This window comes from Pogonomyrmex barbatus, unplaced genomic scaffold (genome assembly GCF_055798465.1).
Source record: "Pogonomyrmex barbatus isolate J1 unplaced genomic scaffold, ASM5579846v1 scaffold7, whole genome shotgun sequence".
NCBI lineage: Eukaryota > Metazoa > Arthropoda > Insecta > Hymenoptera > Formicidae > Pogonomyrmex > Pogonomyrmex barbatus.
The window spans coordinates 7,009,391-7,035,547 of NW_028297171.1; the positions used below are offsets into that span (position 1 = coordinate 7,009,391).

Below are 26,157 nucleotides of genomic sequence, written 5' to 3' on the forward strand. Positions count from 1 at the left end.
GGGGGAGGGGAGGGGAGGTTTAAATGACCCGGAGGACGCGAGGAAAAGGGGGGAAACATCAAGTTGATGTTGACAGTCGTAAGTGCACGTGGTGGAAAACCATCGTAAATCGTCAGTCGTAACGTCCGACGTGCCGGCCATTCCCGTCATGTCGGTATAAAACGTCGCCGTCCCCCCCGCGAATGGGACCGCCACGGGCGCTACGTCGGTGCATTTCGTCGACTTATTAAAGCGCTGTGAAGCGTCGTCTTCAACATGGCGGTGCCGTTCGTCCAGGCACCCCGTGCGCCTCTACGCTCATCATGACCACGGTGGATCGTACTGGCCGCGCGTCACCTCCTCGCAGTAACGACTCTCGTGCCGCGATCGCCGGGATTATCGCGCACCCACGACGCTCGTGAGCGTGCGACGAGCGAGCGACGTTCCGCGCGTCGTTTCGCGACACGTCAAGAGGAACGAGCATCAAGAGGAATCGAGCAACGGACCCCCGACGGACGGTCGATCTTCTCTTGTCGTGCGCGGTGGCCACGGTCCCGCGACTCAGAACAGACACCGAGCCGTCTCGCCTGCGTATTTGACGTAAGTCCAATCCCATGAAAGAAGAGAACGGTCGGAGTAGAATTTGCTTGCCCGACTCGTATAAATCACCGTCTCGCGACTATTGTCCTCTGTGCGTACAAAAAAATCACTCGAAAGATATAACAATATCAAAAGGAAGAGAAAAAACTTGTTTTGTATCTAGATTCCTTTATCAAGAGTAATTAGAAAAATATGTATCATTTAATTATATAATTTATGTATAATTTAAAAATATATATATATCACGCTAGAACTGTTATCTAGTCGAAACAAAATATTTCAAATATATATGAAAATAAAAAGTTTACGAAGATAAAAGTTTTTGTGCAAAAAGAGACTTTCCTTAACTGAATTTTTTGTTGCGGCCCATCTCTAATTCGAAACAAAAGAATTGCTTGTCTAATATAAAAAAAAAAGTAATATATTGTAAAAGATTTTTAAAAGTTTGTACTAAATGATTTTCTTGTTAATTATTTTAGGGTGAAAGCTGCTTATTGAAGAGATTTTTTTGACAAACACGTATATCAGCCTATCTCTAAACTATATATAGTTAAAAACAAGAACATTTGTTATACTTCTAATATCTTAGATTATTCACATCGATTGGAGACTATTTTATTTACACAAGAGGAAAAAAATCCAATCGATCGCTTCCAAAGATCTCTGTAGGCTTGCACGAAACAAGGAGTAATAACTAATAATTAGATTAATTCTTAAAAACAACATTTCTTAAACGGATTTCTTTTTATATTTTAGAAATGAAAATGCAATAGATCCCTTTTAATTAGCTGCAAAAGAATTTGATCGATACAATTATATCTACAATAATACATAAAATATCGTTGGTAAAATATATTCCAAATTAATATTAACAGAGGAACTGCTTCTTTTTCAGAAGTAATTTGATCCTCTCAATACAGCATTTAGACTCATCTATTGTGCCTCCTTATTTTATTGTTGTTAGTTATCTTGCAAATAAACAGCAAGCTCCTTATAAGCATTTTGGAATCTCTGTAGTGCAAAGTATATCGTAATTTGAGAGAGAATCTATTAATTGATTTTATTGCAATCAGAATTGGAAATATAAACAAATATTTAGATAAGTAGAAGTGTCGAAAAAAAGGAAGGAGAGAAAGAGAGAGGGCTTATAATAAAAAACATTGTTCGAGTTACATGTTATCAATATACAATTCTGCCCTCTTTATTTGAAATAAGTAATTACTGGTATTGTTCTTTCGATAATAAGAGACTTTCCTATTCAATAATAATACTCAGTGTTCCTTGCAAGTTGCCTGAATATTGTAAAGCCCATTAAATTTTTAATTACAATAATGGCTGAGACACAAAAAATGACTGTGTACGGGACGCATCCTCCATGCGCTAATGGTAGCAGATTGGATGAGCGCCGAGCTAAAAGGTAAATACATAAAAAATAATCACTAATAAATAAATTTAACATTATGCCTGTTTAACATCATTAAATTATCTGTTATTTTCACCAGATTGGCGTTACGGCATGAGAGAAACAGAAAGCCGGACAAACCTGATGATTTCGTGTGTTATGAATCAAGTGACGATGAGGCCGAGACAGTGATCGAAGGCAAACAATTTCTGAGAACGTCCTTCAACTTTGTGGATTATGTACGCGCACGCGAGACGAATACGCGAGAAGTGCGGAATATAAATCAGGAATATGGTTCCCGTCATATCCTGACGCATGATCTGTTCAAAGAATATTCTGTCAGCTTGAATAACATGAATAAAGTATTCTGTTCTCAATGGTTGAGTGATAGACAAGTGGTATTCGGTACAAAGTGCAATAAACTTATGGTTTATGATGTAGCGACACAGAAACTCGATCAAATCCCATCTCTTCATGGAAGACAACTTAGTCCCGGTGGTAACGTTATGCCCGAACAACAATGTGGTATTCATTCCGTTCAAATCAATCCCTCGAGGTAATTTTATTTTTCTTTATATCACGTTCAAAGAGGTAAAACAACTTTTTGAAACTTACATATGAATTAATCTATATTTTTATATTGCAGAACTCTTTTATCTACTGGAGCAAGAAATAGTAATGAAATAGCGATATATAGATTACCAACTTTGGATCCAGTTTGCGTCGGTGAAAGTGGCCACAGGGATTGGGTATTCGATATGTGTTGGTTAGACGATGAATTTTTAGTGTCGGGTTCTAGAGATACGAAGATGGCTTTATGGCGTATTGATAGTGATCTCGCCGAAGCTCCCGATAAAGCGGACGTGCCTACACATAGGTAGAATCAAATATAGACTTAAAATTTTGATCATCTTTACAAACGAAAAATAAGCATTTGTTCTTATCGTTATATATCAAAGTAAATTTATCGTTTCATATTTAATGATTCTGCAATTGAATATTAGAAAATGTAAAACTAGAAATAATTATTATTATTAAAATTATTTTTATCTGTAATATTTTAAATATTTGCTATTATTAATTTATTAGTCTTTAATCTTTAATTAGAAAATTCTAATAATTATTTCTCTGTTTAGATTGATTCAACCTGTCTGTGTAAAAGAATGTAAGTCTGCCCAAAAGGTGCGAGCGCTAGCATTCAATAAAGCATATAAGGAGATTGCAGCGTTGACACTTAATAGTTTTATACATATCTGGTCGGCCGAATCCTTCAAACAAAAAATATCTAGAAAACTGCCAGCCTGCCAAGAAAACGTTTGTCTCGCTGTACAGGATGATGGTGTTTATGCGATTGGATGTAGATCTTATACTCTTTTATTAGACGCACGTACATTACAACCAATTAAGAAAATACCTTCGAGGTAAATTAAAATTTTCCTTTTTTTTTATTGTATTCTAAGTTTACTTAATAAAATGCTGACAAAAATTTTTCATTATAGATACAGCGGCTGTGGTATTAGATCAGCAAGTTTTCAAGGGTCTGTTTTGACTATCGGAACTGGTCTTGGAATGCTTATGTTTTATGATGTTCGAGCTCAGAAATACTTGGAATCTTCTATAAATTCTAATAGAACTGTTGTATTAAAAGCTTCGAAAGGATATGTGGTAAGTTTTATAATTTAAAAATATATACATATTGATTTAATGAGTAAAAAATTAACGTTTCTACACATTTATATTGATAGTCACAGTTAATTATTGCATTTTATGACAATATATTGCAAAATTACTTTATTAGTTAATATAATTTCAAGCTTGGATTAATTTTAAATAAAATATTTTTATAAAAGTATATATATATATATATATATATATATATATATATATATATATATGAAGTGTCTTTAAAAGATGCACTCCACATTTTTAGAATTATTTCATCTTTCTAGAAATTTGTTCATTCTTATCCTTGTCTTTGACTATTTTTATATTAATAGGCGTGAAAAGTGATGTGCTAACAACTAAAGTTACCTTTGAATTTTATATATAAAAGCAGATTTTTCGCTTCTTTCAACAGTTGTCAAATCGTGTTTTTTTTTTTTGTCTGAATTGACTTCCTTTCACATGCCTTTTATGGCTATTAATTTACTATCAGGAGGGGAAAAGGTAATAGCTGTCCATTTTCTCAAGTGCCATTTTAGTCCACTATTTTTTTATTTATAAATTGCAATAAATTTCACTGTGCTGTCTCTCGCTTATGACGTCATGATTTCAATATGGTCGTGGCGATTAGTCAGGAGTCTTAAAGTTTTGTATTATAAGAAAATATTGGAAAATAATGATAGCAATAATAGCAAGAATCACAGATGTATTTTTGAATCTAAAAGTGATCTATTTTATTACATTTTATGGATATTCCATTTAATTCTCATTCTATGTATTATCGCAGAACAATTTATGTACTTATTCTGTTGAATTTTCTGTTGAATATTTCAGTTTCCAGATGAGGAGTACATAGATGGTTTTCAAAATGTAAAATATACTCCCGCCATTTATACACATTGTTATGATGCATCAGGTACTCGACTATTTACGGCAGGTGGTCCACTGCCCGCAAATCTGTATGGCAACTATGCAGGCTTATGGCAATGAAGATGATTTAAGCGATTAAAATTACAAGTAATAATAATTGCTAAATTATTTTAACTAAATTAGAATATAAATTGTATTTATATGTCGTAAAAGGCTTGATTATTCGATTATTTTAAAATTTGACTGATTGAAAGTTTCTTATTAATTTAATATTCTGAGTCTCGAAAAGACGATAAACTTGTCAAAAGATTTTCAAGAGATTTTTAAGATTTTCTTTTGAATTCGATTTGTTGATTCTTTCCTTTTTTTCAGGAGATAATTAATCTTGCTACGGAAAATTGACGAATAAAAATAATTTGTTTCTATAATTTACGACTTAAGTCGTAAACCAAATAAAAAACTTAATTCATTTTTTCTAATGAGAAAATGTTCAGTTGAAGGACCATGTAAATGCATTATATCCTACGTGTTCTCTTATAATTTGACAATCAATTAAAAAAAATTAAAGGATTTTTTTTTTGTTTTATTATTTTATTAATTTTAAATGCAAAAAATTGAATGTTTTTAAATTCTAATAAATTGATTTTTATATAAACTTATTTATTATATGTTTTAGACTTATAAATAAGTAAGTTTAAAACATATTATCGTAAAAAATAAACGCTGGTCGCTATTTTATTACGAACAGATAATAATTTAAGAATAATACCAATATTATATTTAGAAATTATGCGATTATAAAAGACAAAATTTTTTTTGCACTATCGACATCATTAATATCTTGAACAAATTTGATATAACTGAATATTTTCATATGGAATGCTTAATTTTATTTCATGATAAAAGATGCAAAAAGGATAATTAGTAATTAGAAATAATAAATTTATATTATTTTGATTTATTCTTAAATTATTAAAAGTGAGTACTAAAATCTTAAATTTAATAAAAAAATATATATTTGATTTTCCATTTGTTCCTCAACATAGATTACACAGAGAAAACATCAGTAAATTTTAATATGTTGATTAAATAATTTTTTTAAATTATCGAAACATAAAACGTTCATATGGTTACAATATTAAATTATTTCAGAATATTTTACATAAAAGCAACGTTTTACGCCAAATTTTTATTTCTTATAGGATATTTTTTTTTAGTCCGACTCTAGTAACATAAATATATTTACTAATATGTGAAATAATGAAACTAATGTGTAAAATTTTTTAAGTTGTTAAAAAAGCGAAAATGTGATTCATAATTTCTGCATGTATGTAATATGTAAATTATATATATTGTTAGAATTTTCAGTGTTAGTTATAATGCAATTGGATGAAATTGTAAAATTTTTTGCAGGAGAATTTATTTTTCTCTAATTTAAAATCGTCAACGAACATTATAGCGATGAATGTTAAATTTCTCCATATTTATCGAATTAAAGTTAAAACACCGGCCTCAAAACAGCAACATGCAATGAATTTTTTGGTGTATACTTATTTTAGCATAATAATATCAATAACATTTTTACTTACATATTACTATTTTGCATAAACGATCGCAAAGAAATTCTGGCTGGAATCAGCTTTTTACTATGATCCACTACATGTCCGGTAAAGAGTGTCATTTAGTAATAATAGCTTAAAAAGAAAATTCTAAATATTTTAATGGCACAATAATCTAGGAATATTTTCATCTAGGTATACATATATTTTATATTTATTCGTCCCTATTGCATAGCTTCGAATTAGTTTTATCTTTTCATTAGCGTTTGAAGTTTAGCTATTGTGTTTAAATGCAAATAATCTGACTGTTCAAGTTTGACCAAGCTCGTTGCCAAGCGTACCGTTAGCTCATAGCATTTTACATGCTGGAGAGCGTTATGGAATTAGGTGCGTGCATTTAATAACGAAGACGCATCGACCTGTGATTGTATAAAAATGCCGCGTTTGTTGTGTGCAATCGAGATAGCATTTGTTTCTACTAAATGCGCATATACTGTATTTCCCATCGTCATTTTATCAGCGTATGTTTACAACAGTAACATTAATCGATAGAGTTCGGCGATTTTGGTCGAACAAGCTCAAACTCGATTCAGGAAGAAGTCGATAAGTCTCTCGGTTTAGCATATAATATGTGTGTAATATGCTGTGTAATGCGGCGTACTTAAGCGAAATAAGATGAATCACTTATGAAGTGCGTTAGTCATCACACGACGAGTCGTCGCAAATGTCACAACGTGCGTTGTGTTGCATGTCTCGATGCATTCTAGCATACATTTCTTTACGAAACGAAGAGGTCGGTGACAGTCGGAACATCGTTAAACTGTCGTAGTACGTAACGAGCATGTATGTTTAACAAAATATATTCCCGTACCGCATATTTATGAGAGTGAAAGTGAGAACGAGAGAAAGAAAGATTATAAGTTGTTATATAATAATTATGGGGTCTCACAATATTACGATAAGATAGGTAAATGTGTGCATTGTATCCGATAGCTCTGTAGTTTCACTGATACACGCTCATCTCTCTCTATGCTAAACGATCCGACATGCATACACACATACATACATACATATATAAATACATACATGATTCACTGAGAAAAACGTAAGGCCGCACGGGCATTTGTCTCGCCAAAAAGAATCGTAATGAGAGGATTTGTCATTGTTAGCATGTAACCGCAGAGAATATATAGTACCACAGCATGCGTTCATAACATATTTATGGACATTTAAATCCAATATTTCATCGCCTTTAGTGGGTTGAGATATCATATGTAAAAATTTGTAAGTGTCATACTCTCTCTCTCTCCTCCCCCCTCTGACAGGTGTTTAAATTCAATATTTTCACCGAAACGTTCACAGCATCTCCAATAGCCTATTTTTATAAACAAGCAATAGTTAACGGGTAGCTTCTCGAGACATTACTTGGCATCGGCGCCCAGATCGTTTGGAAATATATATGAACAGATACAAATTTGAATTTAAGCTGCTGCCACTTTCCAATTACATTCTTGATTTATAACAGGTGATATCGTTACAGATGATAAATCGTATTTTATATTCAAACACATATTTGTCAACGTATCGACGGCAGTGCAATTCGAATTTTCCAATCATACTGTCATATTATCACATTAAAACCTATTATAATTACAGCATGAATATAAAAATTATTATAGTGGCAGGGTTTGAATAGTGATTTTTGATAATTTACCATGACACGAAAATACCTTTGCACACGCACTGCAACTCAATCGAATGGGAAAAGTGACGGATGAACTATATCATTGACTTTATATATGTGCGACTTCGTATATCTATGTAAATAAATATACCAAGCTCTTAAGACTGATACGTCGTTTACTTTCTTTCTCTTCCAGATCGTAAAGTGTAACTAGGAATAACGAATGAATACACTTGAAATATTAATCTTTGTTAATAATTTATTAATGGCATAGTACCATTCATACATTTCTTAATATTGACAATCACAAATAACGTGTAAAGTGGGTGTACACCGCGTACAAAAGGCGAAAAATGTTGATAAAGTTTCCTTTTTTTCTTCTACAATATCCTATGCTAATAGTCATCGGATTCAAATCACGATGAAATCAGATATGTAGAAATTTGTTTATTTAGTTGACTGTATTGTAAAAAATGTGCACGTACAAGCAATAGCATTGATAGTGGATTGTGTCCATTGCGACATACATCCGTGTGTATTTCATTGTTTGCGCGTGCACGAAAAAAAACGAATGTATTTGTTTTCATCATTTTCGAGAAGATTCGCAATTTGTGCAATCGAAATGAATTTCTCTCGTAAAAAAAAAATAAAAGCTTTATTCATCAATTATTCGAAAAATATCATGAATATTTCAACGTATTTTTTCTTAATGTTGCAAAATTATTTCTTTAAAAAATATATTACATACTAGAAATATAGACGAACTTATTCAATCACGATATCTAATAACTGATTACTACTTGAATTTATATGTATTAATTTAATAGGTTTTGTTATATTCTTTGTAGGGGATTTTAATCGACACCATTAAATTGATTAGGTATTAGGGGAGATATGTAGTTCTAGCCTCAGCTAGCTACGTTGCAAGCTCATTAAAAAGTAACAGCACGTAGTTGATGGCAGGAATGAACCCTATTAAATTCATATATATAAATATAATATAAATTCATGTATATATTCAAATCATATTAAGCAGTAAGATTCAATCATTAAATAAGCCCGTCTTGTATATTTCTAGTGTAAAACACTTTGTCAGCCTATAAATGTTTATATCATATATTAAATAATTAATAATTCAATAAGTGAATAACGACTTTTACAACATAATATAAAAAAGAAAGATTTTGTCGATCATTTGGCAAAATTTTATATCTAATTATACATTTTGTGAATTTTTTATATTGTTTTTTTTTTAATTGCGCGCTAATGGTTTGATCTTGAATATGTTGTTTTAAGATTAAAACACACTTTACTTCAACAATAACGCATCTAAAAAAAAGAAAATTAAAAAATAGATTATGTAGAGCACATCAGTATGTTATATGGCCATATTGTTGAATTCCAATTCAACACGGAAGAAGGGATTTCGTTTGCACAATCCATTGTACGTAACAGTATCAATATCACACGGTTTAAAATAAAAAAAAAATAATCTACTCTGGATATATCGTTTGCTGTAATCCGTAATAGATCTTTCTAATTTTTGAGAATATTTTTCTGTTATTATTCGAATTCATCGTATATAACATAACATAAACGAAAACCTTGTCTATTTTTACAGCGAGATTTGATCTCGCATGAGAATTTCTTACAAATTGAAACCTAACTCTTAGAATATGAGTCTAAAATATTTTAAAAATGGTTTGAATTATGTTTCAATAAGAATGTATCTTTATAAAGACATATTCTGATAGATAAAATTCTGTAAAATATGATAAGGGTAAGATACTATAAAGATATTGAATTTGAATCGAAAATAATATTAACTTTGTGTAATAATAGAATAAAAAAGTCAACTTTTAATATATTTTAATTGAAATTATATTTTTTTCGTTTAAAAAAATATGAAGATAAATTGTTAATTATTAAGTCGAGTTAGATCTCAAGAATGCAGTTTAAAAAAATGTAACTTCATAATTAATATTTCATCTTTTCTTCCTCTTCCATATATGGTAAGCTCATTATACTTCTTTTTGGTATGGATTTATAATCAGTATCCTGCACATAAATATATGTATATAATACACCAATAACGCAACGCAAGTGAGGATCTTAAAATAAGCGAAGTATCAGACAATTATTGCATAAATCAGTGAGCGAGTGGTCCACATTGGGTATCCCGACCCGACTACTAGGTAGGGCTAATCGCGAGTAAGAGACATCTGTTTTTTTAATCTATCGCTACGAGAAACTATACTGTCGTCACACTGAAAGTATGCAGCGCGTTGTCTATTCGCCGTGGGATAAAGTGCAACAAAGCGCTCGTGTTCAACGGATCTGCTACTTTCGTCGAGCGACCCGTCATCGTTTATTACGATCGCGAAATCGCCGTTGCCAAAGGAGACAGTTATATTTCTGGCGATCGGATCGCGTTATCGGCCGTCGATTCGTTCTTATTAACGAATATTTCATGCGAATATCATTCTTGTAGAATCAAAGCCGCCTGGCGTCCAACGCCTTATTGAGGTCACTGACCAACATGCCGAGGATGGGTCTGTGTTCAGAATCGTATCGGAACACCGAGTCCAAGAATTTTGGATATGCTAAGAAATCGAACACCTGGTCGCAACGCTGCAACGACTTGTCCGTGAGGTGCGGCTTTATCAGTTCTTGCAATAACGATCGGCAACGTTCCATTGAACCCATCAAGTACTCCTGGTCATAACTATAATCCACCTCGTAGAACGATACGACAGTCATCGCCACCGTTCCCAGAGCTTCCCGGATCTCCTCCAGCTTCTCGGCATCGCTCGAACGAAATTGGTGACTGCGCTGCACGAGCCCGATCTACGAATCGCGAATTTATGAGTTAATTTATGCATCTAATTTCAGCTTAATGAACTATTAATATCTTAATACAAAATTACTCGTACATACATTTAATTTGTATTATAATACAATCGATATTAATAGCCGACTATTATCGGAACGTTTAACGATATATCATGTTATTTTGGTCTCATTATTATACATATAAACGATAATTTCAAAGTGAAAGGATGAAATTCACAATAAAACGCGTTTTTAATTAAATCTTTTTATCAATATTTCGTACTAATGAATGATGCGATTATTAATTATTAAATGTTGAAAACATTATTTAAAACACTGTCTCAATTATTTCAAATTTATTTTCCTTCCTAATTAAATTCGAAGCATTTACAAGTTTTCAATATTCAAGCTTGCACGTTCAAAAGTACAGCAAACAAAGCTTTTCTTGATGATTTTTTTTTTTTTCTTAATCGACTTCAAAACTCATTACAGAATTTATCAAATTAAAAGTTAGATTCCGAGATGCTTCTTATATTGTACCTTAATAGACAATTTGACGATGTTCTTGAGGACCTTCTCGGGTTCCTTCTTATCCAAGTGGGGGTTGCTCTTGGCGACGCTCTCCATCAATTTGTACAGATTATCCAGTAACGATGTCGTCGCGTCGTCGATGAAAAGCGAACGACCCGCGCCGGTGGACACGATGCGGCCGAGAAGCTTCTTCTGGGCACGCAGCCCTAAATCGCGGGTGCGACTCCCGGTCCCGCCACCAGCGGGATACGACCCGCCACTTCCACCTCCGCCCCCTCCACCTCCGATTGTGTTTGCCGACTGCATCACTGCAATATTTTCGCACAGTGAACGACCGCCGCTCATACGTTGTGCGCATTCGCTCGCGTTCTCGCTTTTATTTAACCGTGCGACCCCGAGTTTTATTTATTCGAGGCGAAACTCGGTTGGAGAAAAGCTTTCAGCTTCATAACCAGTTTTCCTTAATACGCATTCCTATTGGCAGTTTAATAAAGCTGTATTTGAGCCAACATTGTAATTAATATTACAAATCTGTAGCCGATATCGATTTGAAAATTTCAATTTATATTAATTTTACAAACTTTATATCTATATTTATAAACTTTATATCTCATATTTAATGTGAGTTGCAATATCTAAAGAGAATATGTTTACGTAACAAGATCGCACTTAATGTCATTCAGTGCTAAAGGCGCGACAAAAAAAAAAAAAAAACGGGTCGCTTCCTGTGCTCTCAGACTCTTACGATTTAACAATTCATTATGTGCGAGAGAACAAAAGAATTGCACGTTCGAATGTGGCACAAAAGTAGAAAGTCTGACGACTTCGGGAGACGAAACGTTACAATTTTAGCTTCTTGAGAACAGCGGGAAAGCGTCTCAATGAGCGTCTACGGTAATCTCGGTGTGCGTTTCTCGGTGTACATTTCTCCGTTTTCGGAGAAATTCACACCTCGTACGATGAACTCACCATCAAACATCGGTAGACCACCGTTTTCCTCTGGATCGTGATAGCGGGATGGCAAATTAAATAAAGAAGCGGCGAACTGTGCGTATGAATAATGGTCCAATGGGCAAACTCAGGTAAACGTAACTAAAATAACCAAGGGTTAAATGGCGACGGATCGTTTACGTTAAATGCGTAACACAAATATTGCGGATTTCATGGTAGTATGCGAGACACGATAAACGTCGTATCTTCGCTACCTTGATTGCAGTCGGTGACGGCCACTAAGTGATAGAGCAACCAGCTCTGCAATTCCATCACGGCTGTGCCCCACGCCACCTAAAATATTGAGAAAAATTTATAAAAAATCTATAACATATAATATATAAACACATAATATAATATATAATATATAATAAACATATAAGATATAAAATTAATATAATTTAAAGAATATAATTTAACGAGAAAGATCGCGTTGAACTTTCAGGAAATTACACAGAATTTTTCGTTAAAGTTTCCACAAATTGCAAAATTAATCACGAAGATATAAACAATGAGGATACGATAAAAGCATTGCATTGTATAAATTAATTTCCATCCTACTATACGGTTGATTTACATTATAACACAAAGGGAAAATTTTGTTTTTGTTAAGACAAATTGATGTAATTAACATGAACGCTTATATATTTCTTTCGAGTAAATTTCCCACGGAAGTGTGTCCATGATAACGATGTAACAATAGTCGGCGTCGGAAGTGGATGAGAAATTTTTGCGATTTCTTCATCTATATAATCTCGCAATGATTTATTAGTTTATCGTTGAGCAGTGCATTTGTCTGAAATGCATTCGGCGAATTGCCGCTCGATTCTTCGAAACGCAAAGCCGCCGTAAAGCCCGTCGGGATAAATTAATTACGCTTCGTTAAACAAATTAAAAGCATCGTCAAAGATATAGATCTATCAATTCGCAATACGAATTCGCTCGTAATAAAAATTACGCGATTCGGCGGCATGAAGATGTCACAAGACGAAATAACAAATGACAAAAAAAAATAAAACTTACAGATCTACTTTCCCATCTACTTAAAAAGTTTACAGAAAGATATCCTTTATGTTTATCTCGTGCCTCGTAAATATCTCATAAATGCCACCTACGTTTTTTTACAATGCTATCAGCCTTGACATCGATAAAGACTCTTTCAAAGCATAACTTTGAAAGTACGATGCCTGCTGCCCTTCTTAGATGAAAGCTTCAAACGCGAGGTCGCAATTTCAAAATTCTACGTGAATTCGTCTCTGTAGATAAATAAAAATATTTTCGAATATTACTGGCTGTTCGTTCACAATCATGTCTTTAGATCTAACTTGTACACGGTTTTTTCCTTTCAGGAACTCGGAGTTGGAAGGGACCATCGTCACGCGTGGTCGAGAGAGGCTCTCCCTTACTCATACAATTCGTCTTAACGAGTGCGAACGATCCTAATGCTGGAAATGAAATGTAATGCGAGTCGACGGCATCCGTGTCGCACGCTATCATTGACGTACACACGTACACACGGTCGCACAATATAAGGCACTACCTTTGCCAGAGTTGGATCGATTTGTAAGGAGCGTCAAGGCGAGCCAGAGACTCTCATTCACCTTTGCACGGCTGAACTGACAGCGGGCAGTCGATTAAAACTCAAGCGATTCCTCCCGTCAAGCTAATAAGTAAATTCCTTCCGTAAATTTAGATTTCGTTACTTCGATGATGCGCAATAAATCAAATTCCGCGTGTAGTACAAAAAAAAAAAAAAAAATCTTTCAGACATGAAAACAGAAAGAAAGAGGGATTTAAAATATTTCATTAATGACAAAAAGGTCGGAAAAATATTAGGTATTAGATATAAACTTTACCTAAGGTACATACATATTCATTAAAATATTTAATTGGTCACGTACGATATTTGTAAAATCTAAAATATTTTTTATAATGTTATTGATAGTAATATTTTTCTGAAAGAAAGGAATTATATAATATTCTCTCTCGGTGTTATTCAAATCCTGAATAAAAAGGGAAGAAAAAAATTTCACCGATTATGGTTCTTCTTGATTGGAATTTCAATTGAACTTTGTAAAACCGTGCGACACGAATTATTTTATTATCCAATTCATTCCTGTTTTTAATAATTGTCGAAATAAAATAATATGGGAACGGTAATGCAGCTAAAAAAGAGACCAAATAGATTGCAATGTACTCGGATAAATCGTAAAATTAAAAGAGAACGTATTTTTATTGCATTTTTATTTCTATCGAAATTTCCGGTTAATATCACGATAATGCGCTTCATTATAAGCATTATTCACCTATGGACCATCTCATAATCGGGTTCATCAAAAGCTGTCACCGCGCAATGATGCACAAGAGTGCGTTATGAATGATCGATCGCCGAACACTTTCGCTCTCTCTTTCTCCTCCCTCGGCCTTTCTACGGTCGGGGCTTTGTTCAGGCGCCTACGTCGGCGCTTTCGGGCACCTGTTTGTTGTCGCGTGCTAGTTCAAACAATGCTGATAGCCGATTGTTGTGCTAGACTGCGCAATTCCTCGGAGAAAATATGCGTCGAAGTCACCCAACGCGAAAATGTCACACGCGAATTACGAAGTTACGCACGGCGGATTATCGACCACCCAGCGAAACGGGGGAATAATTTTTTTTTTTTTTTTTCGTCGACGATTTGAAAGCTAGTAGCAAATATGATGTATCTGCAAAATAAATTCCCGCTGAAAATGCACGTGTATTTCAGAACCTCTTTTTCCGTCGGAGGAAAGATAGGAAAAATAATTTAATTTTATCGAAAGGTACGCTCTTTACAGAGAGAGATAGTGCTTAAAAATTGCTTTAATTTTTATACAGAAACATGTCGTTCGTGATAAATATTTTCAGTGACAATTTGATCGCGAGAGATAGAAACGTCGCTATTTTATTTTTATTTCTAATCGCCGACGGCAATCAGGACGGGCGAGAGAGAGAAAAAAAGAACGGTCTCTCTCCACGCGCCAATAGATCCGATTATTTCGCAGTATCAAATAATTAACTCGAATAAATTGGAATCTCTTCGAATGGTTATTTCTTCCCCGCATGCATCTTTCAAGACTGTCCATCAGGTGGCTTGTCTTCGGAATATTCGATCGGCGGCTATAAATAACCACGTGTATCTCCCGTGATTGATTCGATTTACCCTCTTTGTACCAGCCTGATTCGATATGTACATGTCGTGAGCTTTCCCTGAAACACAGCGTTTCCCGAGGATCCTAGTCGCTTCGTAGAAACCGGTTAGCTGCGGTACAAAACGCATCGCCGATATGATATACTCCGATATGTACGACGCTTCTAAAAAAATATATAATATATAAAATATTACACAAAAATATATATAAAATATTACACAAAAATCCACGAACATCTCTTAACTCGGAATCGATTTTTCCTTCAAAAAAAAAAAAAACATCGCATTTTACGATATATTTTTTTAAATTTAATTATTGCAAAATTGATAGTGGATAACAGAATTAACCGAGCTTATCACAATTTTTAATAAACACTTTTGGAACTCTCATCGGAATACTGATTTTTTTTTTAATCTGAGTTACCTTAATTAAAAATAATTGATTATTAAACAATCAAGATAACAATTAAAATAACATACAAATTTAAATGGCTTGTCGACATTTAAATTCATATGTAACCTTTCGGCAGACTTTTGTTTTATCTTTTTATCGAATTCATTTGAATTTCCAATGAGGGGACTCGAGGGACATTGTCATGGCACACGGAAATAATTTCCGCGCTTATTTCCAATGGGGAAAACGCGCCGATCAGCCAGCCGGAGTAGTACGTTTTCCCGTAACCACGAGAATTACCTATCCTAATTATACGGTGGTCCACGAGTGCTTAGGATGCTGGCACTCGGCATGACTTGTCGCGAAACAATGCCGCCGTAAATAAACTGCTAGCCGGAGGCAAACGTAATTATTGGTTCTCCGTACACGCGCGTCCGCGTTTCGAATCGTTGGTATATATATATATATATATATATATATATATATATATATATATATATATATATACGTATGTATATATCGCTGTCATGATACCATTTCTCTCTTCCTCAGGAAAGGCAGGGTTTAAACGTTTATGTCAACGCCGGGTTAAACGTTTTACGTCGACGTCAACGACGACGAACTACGCTCGTTAGGCAAAGAGCAGGACTTTGCGAAAGGAAGAAGAGAGGGAGGGGGGAGAAGGGAATTGTTCGCAAATTATTTCGCCTACGTCACTGAAAACACACAAGGCACACAAACATATTAATACGGATGCGTGCACACACGCGTGTGCGTAAAAGCAGCACGACGACACGTGCATCTTCCTCTTGGTGACAGCGTCGTGAGCGACGGTTTACAGCCGTAAGTTTTGCGGACGGATCTGCGGGGACCTGTCATTTCTAAAATTAGTCGCCAACATTATCTGTCTCCCATTATCGCGACGACACTCCTCGAAGGACGACGAGCGACTAACAATCAACATTTTCCGATATCCGTAAATTTAGCTCGGTCGTTTAACGGGAAACGTCGCCGGTGCGACGATCGGCTTTTCCATGAGAGTGAAACGGATATGTCGATACTCGATGGGGTCAATCAGGGTGACGGGGTGACACGGAGGTAAACGATAATGGTCGATAATGAAGCCGGTCATCATTGCATTTAAAGGTGTTTAAGATGGAAATTGTATCTTCCATGGAAAATCGCGAGAATATCAAAAAGCCAAAATTTATACCGCTGAAACGTAACGCGATATCATACTTTTGATCTCGCGAGTATTTTTTTTTATTAAATATAAAATATGCTTAATGATATTCTTAGATTTTTTACTGGAGAAATGTTTATGATGAAAAATCCGCGCGTAATAAAGTTATCGTAAAATATAATTTATAGCCAAATTTATCAAGTTGTTATATTTTTAATCTTGAAAAGCTAAAATAAAAGAGAAATGAGAGAAATAATAGCGTATATCAATTTTAATAAAGTTTTATATAACATATCTGAAAATGTGCAGTGACAAAACTATATAATAATAATTATTAAAGATTAATACAATTACCTACAATTTGAGAGAAATACAGAGTAAAATATCAGTCGCGTATCGGAATCATTTTGAATTACGATCTCGAGAAAATCAAATTATCATCCATCACTGTTACTGATCATCAAACTTCACTCGGACAGGGAGAAAAAATCTTCAATTTCCAGAAATCTCGCAGTTTCAACGATTATCCTTTTAGACACTCTTTTCCTCTCACTATATCAAGTTTTCCACAATTTCTTTCGGTTTTGTAGAATCTGCCATACGGCGCACGATACAATTATTTAACGTTCTAGTCGAAACAGATCGAATGTCAAGTTAATTAGCGAAGTTTATCCGGCCGGCGCGAGAGACCAAGTTTTCTCGCTTCGTTCTTCGCGCTCGAAACTTTTCCACGAGAAAGATCGATCGACGGCGGCGAGAGAGTTCTCTCTCCATTCGCACCATTCGTAATGTTTACGGCGTAATACTTCTGAGGTACTCTTCTCCATCGAGACCGAACCCTCGAATCCCTCCGTTCTGAGGCTGCTCCCTGCGGGTTCGCTTTCTTTTCGCTCTCGTCCCCAAGATGCAGCTGTCGCACACCACCCGACAGCTGCCCGACCGGCAGCACGCGTTACCCCTCCTCGTTAAATTGAGCATCTTCACTCGGGGTATAACCACCACCTGCCCCCGTATACTAACGTATGGTACGCATTCGCACGCACGCGGCGTGTACAGCACGTGGTCGTGCGACGCGAGAGTTCCGACGGACTCCGGGATCTCCAGACAAGTTAGAAGGCAGATTATGCATGCCACAAAAGCTCGCATTTTAGTCTGTTAAAGGCGGCCTCGTGAGATCGTTGCGCCTCGCTGAAACTCCATACGCAATTTATGAATCCTGCTTGGTCTGTCCCGAAATAGTTGAGATAATACGAGTTGATCACCGTCGCAAAAACAAGTCCGCTTAATGTTAAAAGTGATTTTAGAATCATCCGCTTACCGATAAAATAACGAATAAATGATATTAGCAACAAGTTTCTCTTGGACATCGGAATTGAACGTTGCGAGAAATTAACGAATTTCATAAATTAGCTTTCTTAAATATAGAGATAAATATTATAAATTTATAGAATTTCATAAATTCTACATAAATTACTTTCTTAACGTAAATAAATTATAAATTTATATTTTTTATCGGAAATTGTCAAGAAAATTCCTTTGCGAATGCTAACTGACACGGGATGGGACGTTAGAAAGATGGAAAATAAAAAAGTGAAACATCATAAATAGAAAAATCTTGAAATATATGATCTTTCTATCTTATCAGCAAAAAATGAAGAATTAAGCATCAGACATCACATTATATCAAGATAAAGATTATGTCGTTTCACCATGTCGTTTTCTAAATGAAATAGAGAGTCCGTTAAAGCGCGACAGCATCAAGACAGCATCGATGCCAACTTGGACATATCGCGATAACTTCGCTTATTTGCGCAAGTCAAGTGTGTAAGACTAATATAGATATTGTTGTTCAGGTACACGCTTTGTCCCATGGCGTAAGGAACTTCTCCTGAGAAAGGGAGAGAGATCCCACGCGCTATAAATAAGTCGTTTTATTCGCGAATACGTCTCGTGCGCGCCACGTGGTCGCACGTGCAAGGAGAGAGAGAGAGAGAGAGAGAGAGAGAGAGAGAGATCCTCGGACGAGGAGTACATTCGCAAAATACGATTATTACGTCTGAAAAAGACAGATGCGATACGCTATTTCCTGCCGTCAGCCATGGTGGGACTCCACTTTCGAAAATTATGAACGACATCGCAGGAAATTATATAACGCTTATGAAGGATGACACGTGTGTTGCAAATGTATGCGTGAACTTATTAGATTTTTTTCCCCCTAATTCCGAGTTCACAGCGTATGTCTAAGCGAAATAATATGAAATAATAAGAACCTGAAAGTTTCAGCCGTTACAACATGTACGCGAATCTTATTTTTCCTGAAGATGTTTAATTCAATTCTCTAATTAAATGCAGACATCCGGAAGAGAAGACGGTGAGTAGAATAAAAACCTGTTCTTAAAGTAGAATCGATCTTACTTTAGCGAAAACTTTAACGTAAATTTTTTTTTCCAGTCATGTTGTGTAACGTTTTAATCCCTTTAATTATAATACGCATTAATGTTACGCATAATTTCCAATACATATATTTATCATTTATATATTTATCATTTCTAGATATAGGAATTTTTAAATTGTTATTCATACGACGAACTGCGCATCTCGGATTAATTTAAAAACATATATCCGCGTACGCTCACGTTCGATGCATCGAATTGCAATAAAACGTATGAGAGCAGAAATAGCTTAGCGTTCGATATTAAAAGGCCCGGTAATCAGCGCTTCGATTAAATTTTCATTAACTAATGCACGAGATATGGAACAGCGTTATTAGTATACGCCACTCCTCAGGACACCGTGTATGTCGTATTTCTACCGTGCGACTCTTCCTCCCTCTCTTTCTCTCTCTATCTCTCCGGCTCTTCCTCTCTCTTTCATGCTGAAGATAGACTGGCCAAGGCTACCGATGATACGAATTCCACGCGTGCTTGAATAATAATAAAAAAAAAAAATAAATAAAAAAAAAAAGAGCACACGCTCTACGGGAGGATGCAGATATATAATGTTACCTTGTCGCGACAGGTCGCAATAATAGAAAGAAATTAACATAGCAACCATCGTTGCTGTTACAGGAATCATGTCGATCGCGGCGTATATCGCGTGTATACCTGCATTATTTTACAAATACGCAAGTATGTCTGGTATTTTACTTTTATTATCCCATAAAAGTTTCAGAACGTATAATTATCTTGCAATTTTTTTGAAGCTGAAATGTAGCACTAAATAACTCGAACATTTGGAACGAGAAGCTCTGCAACGAGCAGTAAATTCGTCAGCAATTTAATAGTTTGAACAAATAACTTGAGAAAATATAAATTAATAAACATTAAAATTAATGAATTAATAACATAGAATTAATTAATTTCTTGAGCGATGAATCATTGATTGATAAAATAACGTGATTATAATTGCCGCGTTATTCTGAGAAATTTAAATTAAATTAATATTTCCAAATTTATTTAATATTAAACAAAAAACAAAAGATATATCGTTTATGTTTTTGTTCCTAACCAATGCGGTCAAAGTTTATTACTGTTCGGCATTTTACTGAGTGATGTCGGAATCAAACGCATGATTTCTTTGTCTCACCGATATTTCAGCGATGCAAAAAGATCAATGCGTTTAAGCGTGACAATGTAGAACAGAATCGATATACAACGAAAAGACTGTGAAGACAGTTCACAAAATTACATGTCGGAGAGACATTCGCGAACACTTGTCGTGCTTCGAACGAAGCATTCGAGATGAAACGACAATCACGCCTATTCATGATCCCCTCGAGTTCACTCGCGGATAAATAACACTTCTCGTCGTCACACGGAGAAAATACTTTTGCTGGTAAATCTAAAAATTTGACCAAATGCAAATCCAGAAATAATTTTATCGGACCATCCAAATTAGAATGTTTAAACATAATTATAATAATGCAAAAAATTGTTTATCCTCTGGCGACTCGACAAAATTATTTTCAGAATCCGGCCAAATTTGTAGATTTGTCGGCAAAAGTGTTCCTGCCGTTCGCCGGCTTCTCGCCCATTAGCGTTTTATCTCTCGCGGGAAAGGAGGGAACATGCGAGAGATATAAATTTTTCCTCGCGCCAAGAGGACCAAGTCGACCATTCGTTCGGCCTGGTGCTGATTCGCCACATGCGCGCGAACACATTCGAGAGGTCTACGTGCGGTGCTTTGATATGGACGTTTACTCGGCCATGCGTGCGCGGAGAAACGCAACAGTCGGCGGCACGTGTGTTTGCCTATGCGCACGTAACCGTGGAATTATGGAAGAGAGAAAAGGGAAAAAAAAATCCCCCGGTGCATCTCGCGTTCCTCCGCGCCGTAATTGGAAGCGAGCGCGGGCAATGTGCTAACAACAACCTCATTCATCGCGGCGATTATTCGTTAGCTTCTTCTATTTACGGCACGCCCGTGCACGATGCAACCGTGCGCGATCGCACGCGCTCAAAATGGTGTACGCGCCACGCCGGCTCGTAGAACGCGAATTTCACGTCCGTGGAATTCCTTAACGACCTCCCTCTCGTTAATTCCGAGTCCCCAAACGAGAATCGACACAGTTCCCCCGAGAGCAACAGACGAATCTCTCTTTCGCTTAATTTAAATACGAGAATAATAATAATTTCGTTATACATCTAAATTTAACTGTAAAGTGAATTTATTTTTTAGGAATTTTTATTTATCGGCATATTCGATATCGAATATTCAACTGGAATCGACAGTGGCATAAAATTATCCTAGAAAAAAATTCGATGGAATTAATATGCTTTATTATTGTTTCTCTTTTATTTTCGGAATAGCTTGATTATGTGCAACTTAAGCATCTGGTATTCAAACAAATAAATAATTTGTTTGAATACTTGACCATTGATTTATTGTTCACGTATTGTGAACAATAAATAAAATTATTGTTAATTAATGTATCAATTATGTATTAAAATATTCTCATGGAAGTGTTGCCTTGAGATAACTGGAGGAAGTTGTAATATTCAACGAGTTCTATGAATCTTTAAACGAATTCCAAAAGACGTGTAATATATCTCTTTACGCTTTATTCTCCGCGTAGATTAAAACAACTAAAACTTTTCACGCATTCCACATTCTCAATATTTCGCCGATAACATGTGCACGTGTCCGCACCAATAATATTCATGCACCATGGATGGATTTTTCATGCTGTAACGAACATCGATTTTGTTCGTAAGACCGTCGGAGCTTTTTTTCAGACGCCTTTAGCTCTATAATTTACCGTACTATATCGGCGTAAATCTCGATTTTTATATATCGATAGTTCTGAAAAAAATACCGAATATCGATCCTCTCGCTAGAGATACTCGCTATCGCTGTTCAATATATTCCTCTTTTATAAACCGTGTATTATTATTAAAGAGTTAAAATTAGGATCAATTATAAAAATAAAATAGTTTGTTCGTCGCGAGTAATAAAAGTAGTTCTAAGAAAATATCAAACCGACGTCTCCATTAAATTAGACAAAAGTACTGTTAGCTCTAACAACATTTAAACACGACGTAACAACAAAACTAGATCGCAATTCAGTTTAACTAGAACATTTGTGACTTGACGATTCGCGTAATGTATTCAATTAAGTGTAAAACACACACAAAAAAAAAAAAAAGAAAACGAAGCAACGTAGCTGCAAGCAGGCCTAAAAATCGATCTCCTCGGCCTCGGCCGGCGCTAACTATAGTCAACTAAGCGTTCTTTCTTTTTTTATTATTATCAAGATTCTAATATAAAGAGCTTTACATAAAGAAAGAGAGAGAGAAAGAGTGTGTGTATGTGTGTGTGTGTGTCTCTGTGTGTATGTGTATTTGTGTGTATAAGAATATACATACGCATCGGACGACCTAGTAGAGTTTCAGCGTCATCGATTAACTTCAATTAGTCGATTCCTCTTTCTAATTTCAATTGTAGAAAACGACGGGAGCAATCAGAGTCGCGCACAATCGATATCAGCAAAGCGTTAGTGCCGAACGAAAGACATTAGTTTCAGCCGTTCGAGGAACCGTCTCGCGCCATTCTTAAATGTCGCAACGTTAAACCACGACGGACAAATAGCGCAATTAAGGCGGCTTCTCGCATCGTTGCGAAACACGTCCGTTTCTCTTCCGCGGCGCGGATTACCCGGCGGCTTTCAACGATCTAATCTTTTGTCCGATCATTCACGTTTCCATGATAATGGCACCAAACGGATTCATCCGTAATCGACGTCCGGGAATAGAGTCTGCCCGCTAGGAAAATTCACACGATGCATCTTTCAAAGAGAGAAAGAGAGAAAGAAAGAGAGAGAGAGAGAGAGCGAACTTTAATAGACTCTCTTTAAAAATCCCTCCAGTCTCTTCAGAGTTCGCCTGCAAATATAGATACCGTGTAAATTTATCGCGTTAACGTTCACGCTCATTCACGATAATGCGCTGATTATTCGGCTGACTTGTAATTTGATCGGTTGATTTGTAAGCTTTATAAATCGATTGATTTGCAAGAGCTTTGCCTGGATTCTCTCGATACCGGAAGTTCCCGATGGAATTCCTCGACTGTAGAAAATGATCGTTAATGTAATATTTATGACTTATTATTCGATCGTATCCCTAATAATTTGTCAATAATCAGACTTTTTCCCAATAATATTCTGATCTGCTAATTGCATTGCAATACATCGCTGTTTAATGTCGCTTTCTCTACAAAAGTGTATTGCTCGTTACACTTATATTGGGATAATCACAATTCCATCACGATTCCAATATAATTTTTATCGCTATCTTTATCGTTCCACTGATAATTTACAATGGCATCTTTTCCAACGATGATTCACGAAGCTATTAGTCGTTTAGCTATTTATGACAGTCGTTTATGACAGTCATTTTCGTATTCTTACTTTACGTAAGAATAATTACTTCGTAACTTTTTAATTAAAAACACTTGTGTATTTGTCAGCTTTCAAAGTACACAGAAAATAAAAGACATCACGTATGAAAAATTTGCCAATGATCTATTTAACATAATAATGCACACTCAGATATTAAGGTCGAGTGAGGTAATTAAAATCGTTAACTAAATAGAGCGACATAATGATCGTTCGACGGCAAATTTAACAATTATAACACTATAGAAAATGTGACAAAAGTTCATCTAATAAATGTAGTATGTAAAATATAATTATTAACAAAATTAGAAACTTACACAATTCGAGAAATTCGTAACAATAAAAATTTGATATTAATATCAATATTACGTGTTACGTCGATACTGTAACGTTATCCGAATCTAATAATTTTATTTCATAAAACTTTATTAAAACTCGTACGTGACAAAAAGACACACGGAAATTAAATGATACTAAAATTGGCCATTTAAAGTGATTCGAAGTCGTTGATGAAATGATACGGAAAAATGGAGAAATGAAAACTTTTAACGTCTCCGATTACGACAAGCTGTCAAAACGCCGGAAACTGCGAGAGGTCCGGAAATCGATAAAATAAATTTCTGATACTTGATATCACGAACTATGTCGAAATATGTTCTACCTTTTCAAACAGCGAATCAAATATTTTTTTATCCAATCAACAAAGATTGGAAACACAGTTCCTTTGTAGTATTACTTAGTACTACATAGGTCACGTTATTATATACATGATATTCATCAGACACTAAAAAAAGAAATAACCGAAATGGCATCTCTTGCGACAAAATAAAGATTGGAATATTTTACCAGCTCAGAGCGTTTCGTCATAATTCATCTCAAAAGTTCGATTTTGATGCTTTGGGTCGTTTCCCCAAACACCAAAGAGATAATCCGCGCAGATGAAATTCGTCGCGGTGAATAGGGAAATTTTAATGGGAACGATAGAAAGAGGGGTTCATTGATCTCGATGATAAAGTTCCAAATATCATTTGTATAAGTTTCTCAATGCCCGTCTTTTCCGCCGGCGAATTTTTTTATCTCGATTCTCTCGAGATCTCATCATCAATTTTTCCTTCATGTTGTATTTATGAATATATATTCCGCCGAGCGCGGCGAGTTCCGTGTCCGAGAAATTCGCGTTGACGGACCGACCCGGAAGTGGCGGCGCGCGAAACAAGTGAGTCACTCTGATTATCGAAGTCTCTCTCTTTTCCTTTTTCCCTCTTTTCCTTCTCGGTGAGCTAAATTCGCGAGTTTCTTCGAGTTGTGCGTGAAAAGTGAAGAAATTATGTAAATTCGCATACATTTTTCATTTCTTTAGAAACAAAAGCGTCATATATTCGTGACACGCGCGGGCAAATTTTTATTTCGAGCAATTCACGCCGCCATTTACGTTACAAATGTGTTTATTTTTTTGTTAAATTGGACTATGCTAAATCCTGTATTGAACTAGAAATTGAGATTAGATTGGAATTTAACTAAATTAAAAAAAAGAAAACCGATCATAAAGTTTAATGAACTTTGTTCTAATCGGTCAAAGTCCAATCGGTCAAACATCAATCCAATCTCAATCTTAATATTTAGTCTGATACGAGCATGAAGATTTTCTATCTCGCTTTTGCCAAACTGTAAAGAAATATCTATTACATTTTAAGCACAACGAGAGTACGTGCACACTCGGTTCAGTCACAAAAAACAGACCAGTGGTAAACGGTAATCTTAGTTAAAATAGAAAAAGAGCGCCGGCGGAGATCCCCACCGCGCGATTTCGCACGCAACGGCGCGCGACGCTCGCACGTCCCTCAGGCTCAATTTGAATTTCGTCGCGCATACTAACCTCTGTCGACGTTGTGGGCCGCGGGAGCGCGACCCGACTCCCAAACGGGATGAAACTTCTCCACGGACGCGAGCCGCCGCGCGTGCTGTCAAGCTCCAAGATCGTCCTCGAAGCGGGCGCTCGCTTATGTATCACGCCGATCCGCGCGATAAAAGGAGAGAAGGAGAGAGAGAGAGAGAGAGAGAGAGAGAGAGAGAGAGAGAGAGAGAGAGAGAGAGAGAGAGAAAGACACGTGAAATTCACGACCGCTTCACTTCGCGAATCGCGGAAGTACCGCGTCGAGTCGAATCGCGACGGCGCTGACTGACGATGACGACAGCGACGACACCTCCGTCACGCTGCACGGTCAAAAGACGTCTGCGAATCTACGGTTTGGTGCGAGGGAACCCAATCTGGTTGTCATAGCGCCGACCAGCACGATTGGTGGAGAAGCGCCAAGGGCGGTGCTTCCGTAAAGTGCAACACAGGAGCTGTCACGCCACTGCATTTGCGAACGAAAAGTAAAATACGCCAAGTCGTGAAAGATGTCACCACCG

General features: G+C 35.8%; 2 protein-coding genes across 5 annotated transcripts; one reads left to right on the forward strand and one right to left on the reverse strand.

Annotated features, from left to right (window-relative positions):
• Positions 1-14,349, forward strand: DCAF12 (DDB1 and CUL4 associated factor 12-like protein). Of its 3 annotated transcripts, none has more exons than XM_011640167.3 (8): positions 1-579; positions 1,059-1,996; positions 2,082-2,537; positions 2,628-2,858; positions 3,118-3,402; positions 3,481-3,646; positions 4,478-4,660; positions 13,459-14,349. In XM_011640167.3, the coding sequence occupies exons 2-7, from the start codon at positions 1,911-1,913 to the stop codon at positions 4,631-4,633; spliced, it is 1,380 nt and encodes a 459-aa protein (XP_011638469.1). In that variant the 5' UTR covers positions 1-579; positions 1,059-1,910; the 3' UTR covers positions 4,634-4,660; positions 13,459-14,349. The 3 variants fall into 3 exon arrangements, with proteins under 3 accessions (XP_011638469.1, XP_011638467.1, XP_088939263.1); XM_011640165.3 differs by lacking the exon at positions 13,459-14,349 and adding an exon at positions 4,886-7,924; XM_089083137.1 differs by lacking the exon at positions 13,459-14,349 and having other exon boundaries at positions 4,478-7,924.
• sigmar (Tumor necrosis factor alpha-induced protein 8-like protein sigmar) lies at positions 7,998-25,759 on the reverse strand. Of its 2 annotated transcripts, XM_011640168.3 has the most exons (5): positions 25,622-25,684; positions 12,325-12,403; positions 12,089-12,211; positions 11,129-11,427; positions 7,998-10,603 (listed from the first exon to the last, which is right to left on the reverse strand). In XM_011640168.3, the coding sequence occupies exons 3-5, from the start codon at positions 12,096-12,098 to the stop codon at positions 10,250-10,252; spliced, it is 663 nt and encodes a 220-aa protein (XP_011638470.1). In that variant the 5' UTR covers positions 12,099-12,211; positions 12,325-12,403; positions 25,622-25,684; the 3' UTR covers positions 7,998-10,249. The 2 variants fall into 2 exon arrangements, with proteins under 2 accessions (XP_011638470.1, XP_011638471.1); XM_011640169.3 differs by lacking the exon at positions 12,089-12,211 and having other exon boundaries at positions 25,622-25,759.
• Between the last annotated feature and the right edge of the window lie 398 nt (positions 25,760-26,157).

Excerpts from the sequence above, each read along its gene's own strand:
- DCAF12 (XM_011640167.3), top strand. The coding sequence starts at position 1,911 with ATGGCTGAGACACAAAAAATGACTGTGTACGGGACGCATCCTCCATGC. Across the intron at positions 1,997-2,081 it reads GATGAGCGCCGAGCTAAAAG|ATTGGCGTTACGGCATGAGA; the intron begins GTAAATACATAA and ends TATTTTCACCAG. Across the intron at positions 3,647-4,477 it reads AAGCTTCGAAAGGATATGTG|TTTCCAGATGAGGAGTACAT; the intron begins GTAAGTTTTATA and ends TGAATATTTCAG.
- sigmar (XM_011640169.3), bottom strand. The coding sequence starts at position 12,382 with ATGGAATTGCAGAGCTGGTTGCTCTATCACTTAGTGGCCGTCACCGAC. Across the intron at positions 11,428-12,324 it reads CGTCACCGACTGCAATCAAG|TGATGCAGTCGGCAAACACA; the intron begins GTAGCGAAGATA and ends AAAATATTGCAG. Across the intron at positions 10,604-11,128 it reads TCGTCAAATTGTCTATTAAG|ATCGGGCTCGTGCAGCGCAG; the intron begins GTACAATATAAG and ends CGCGATTCGTAG.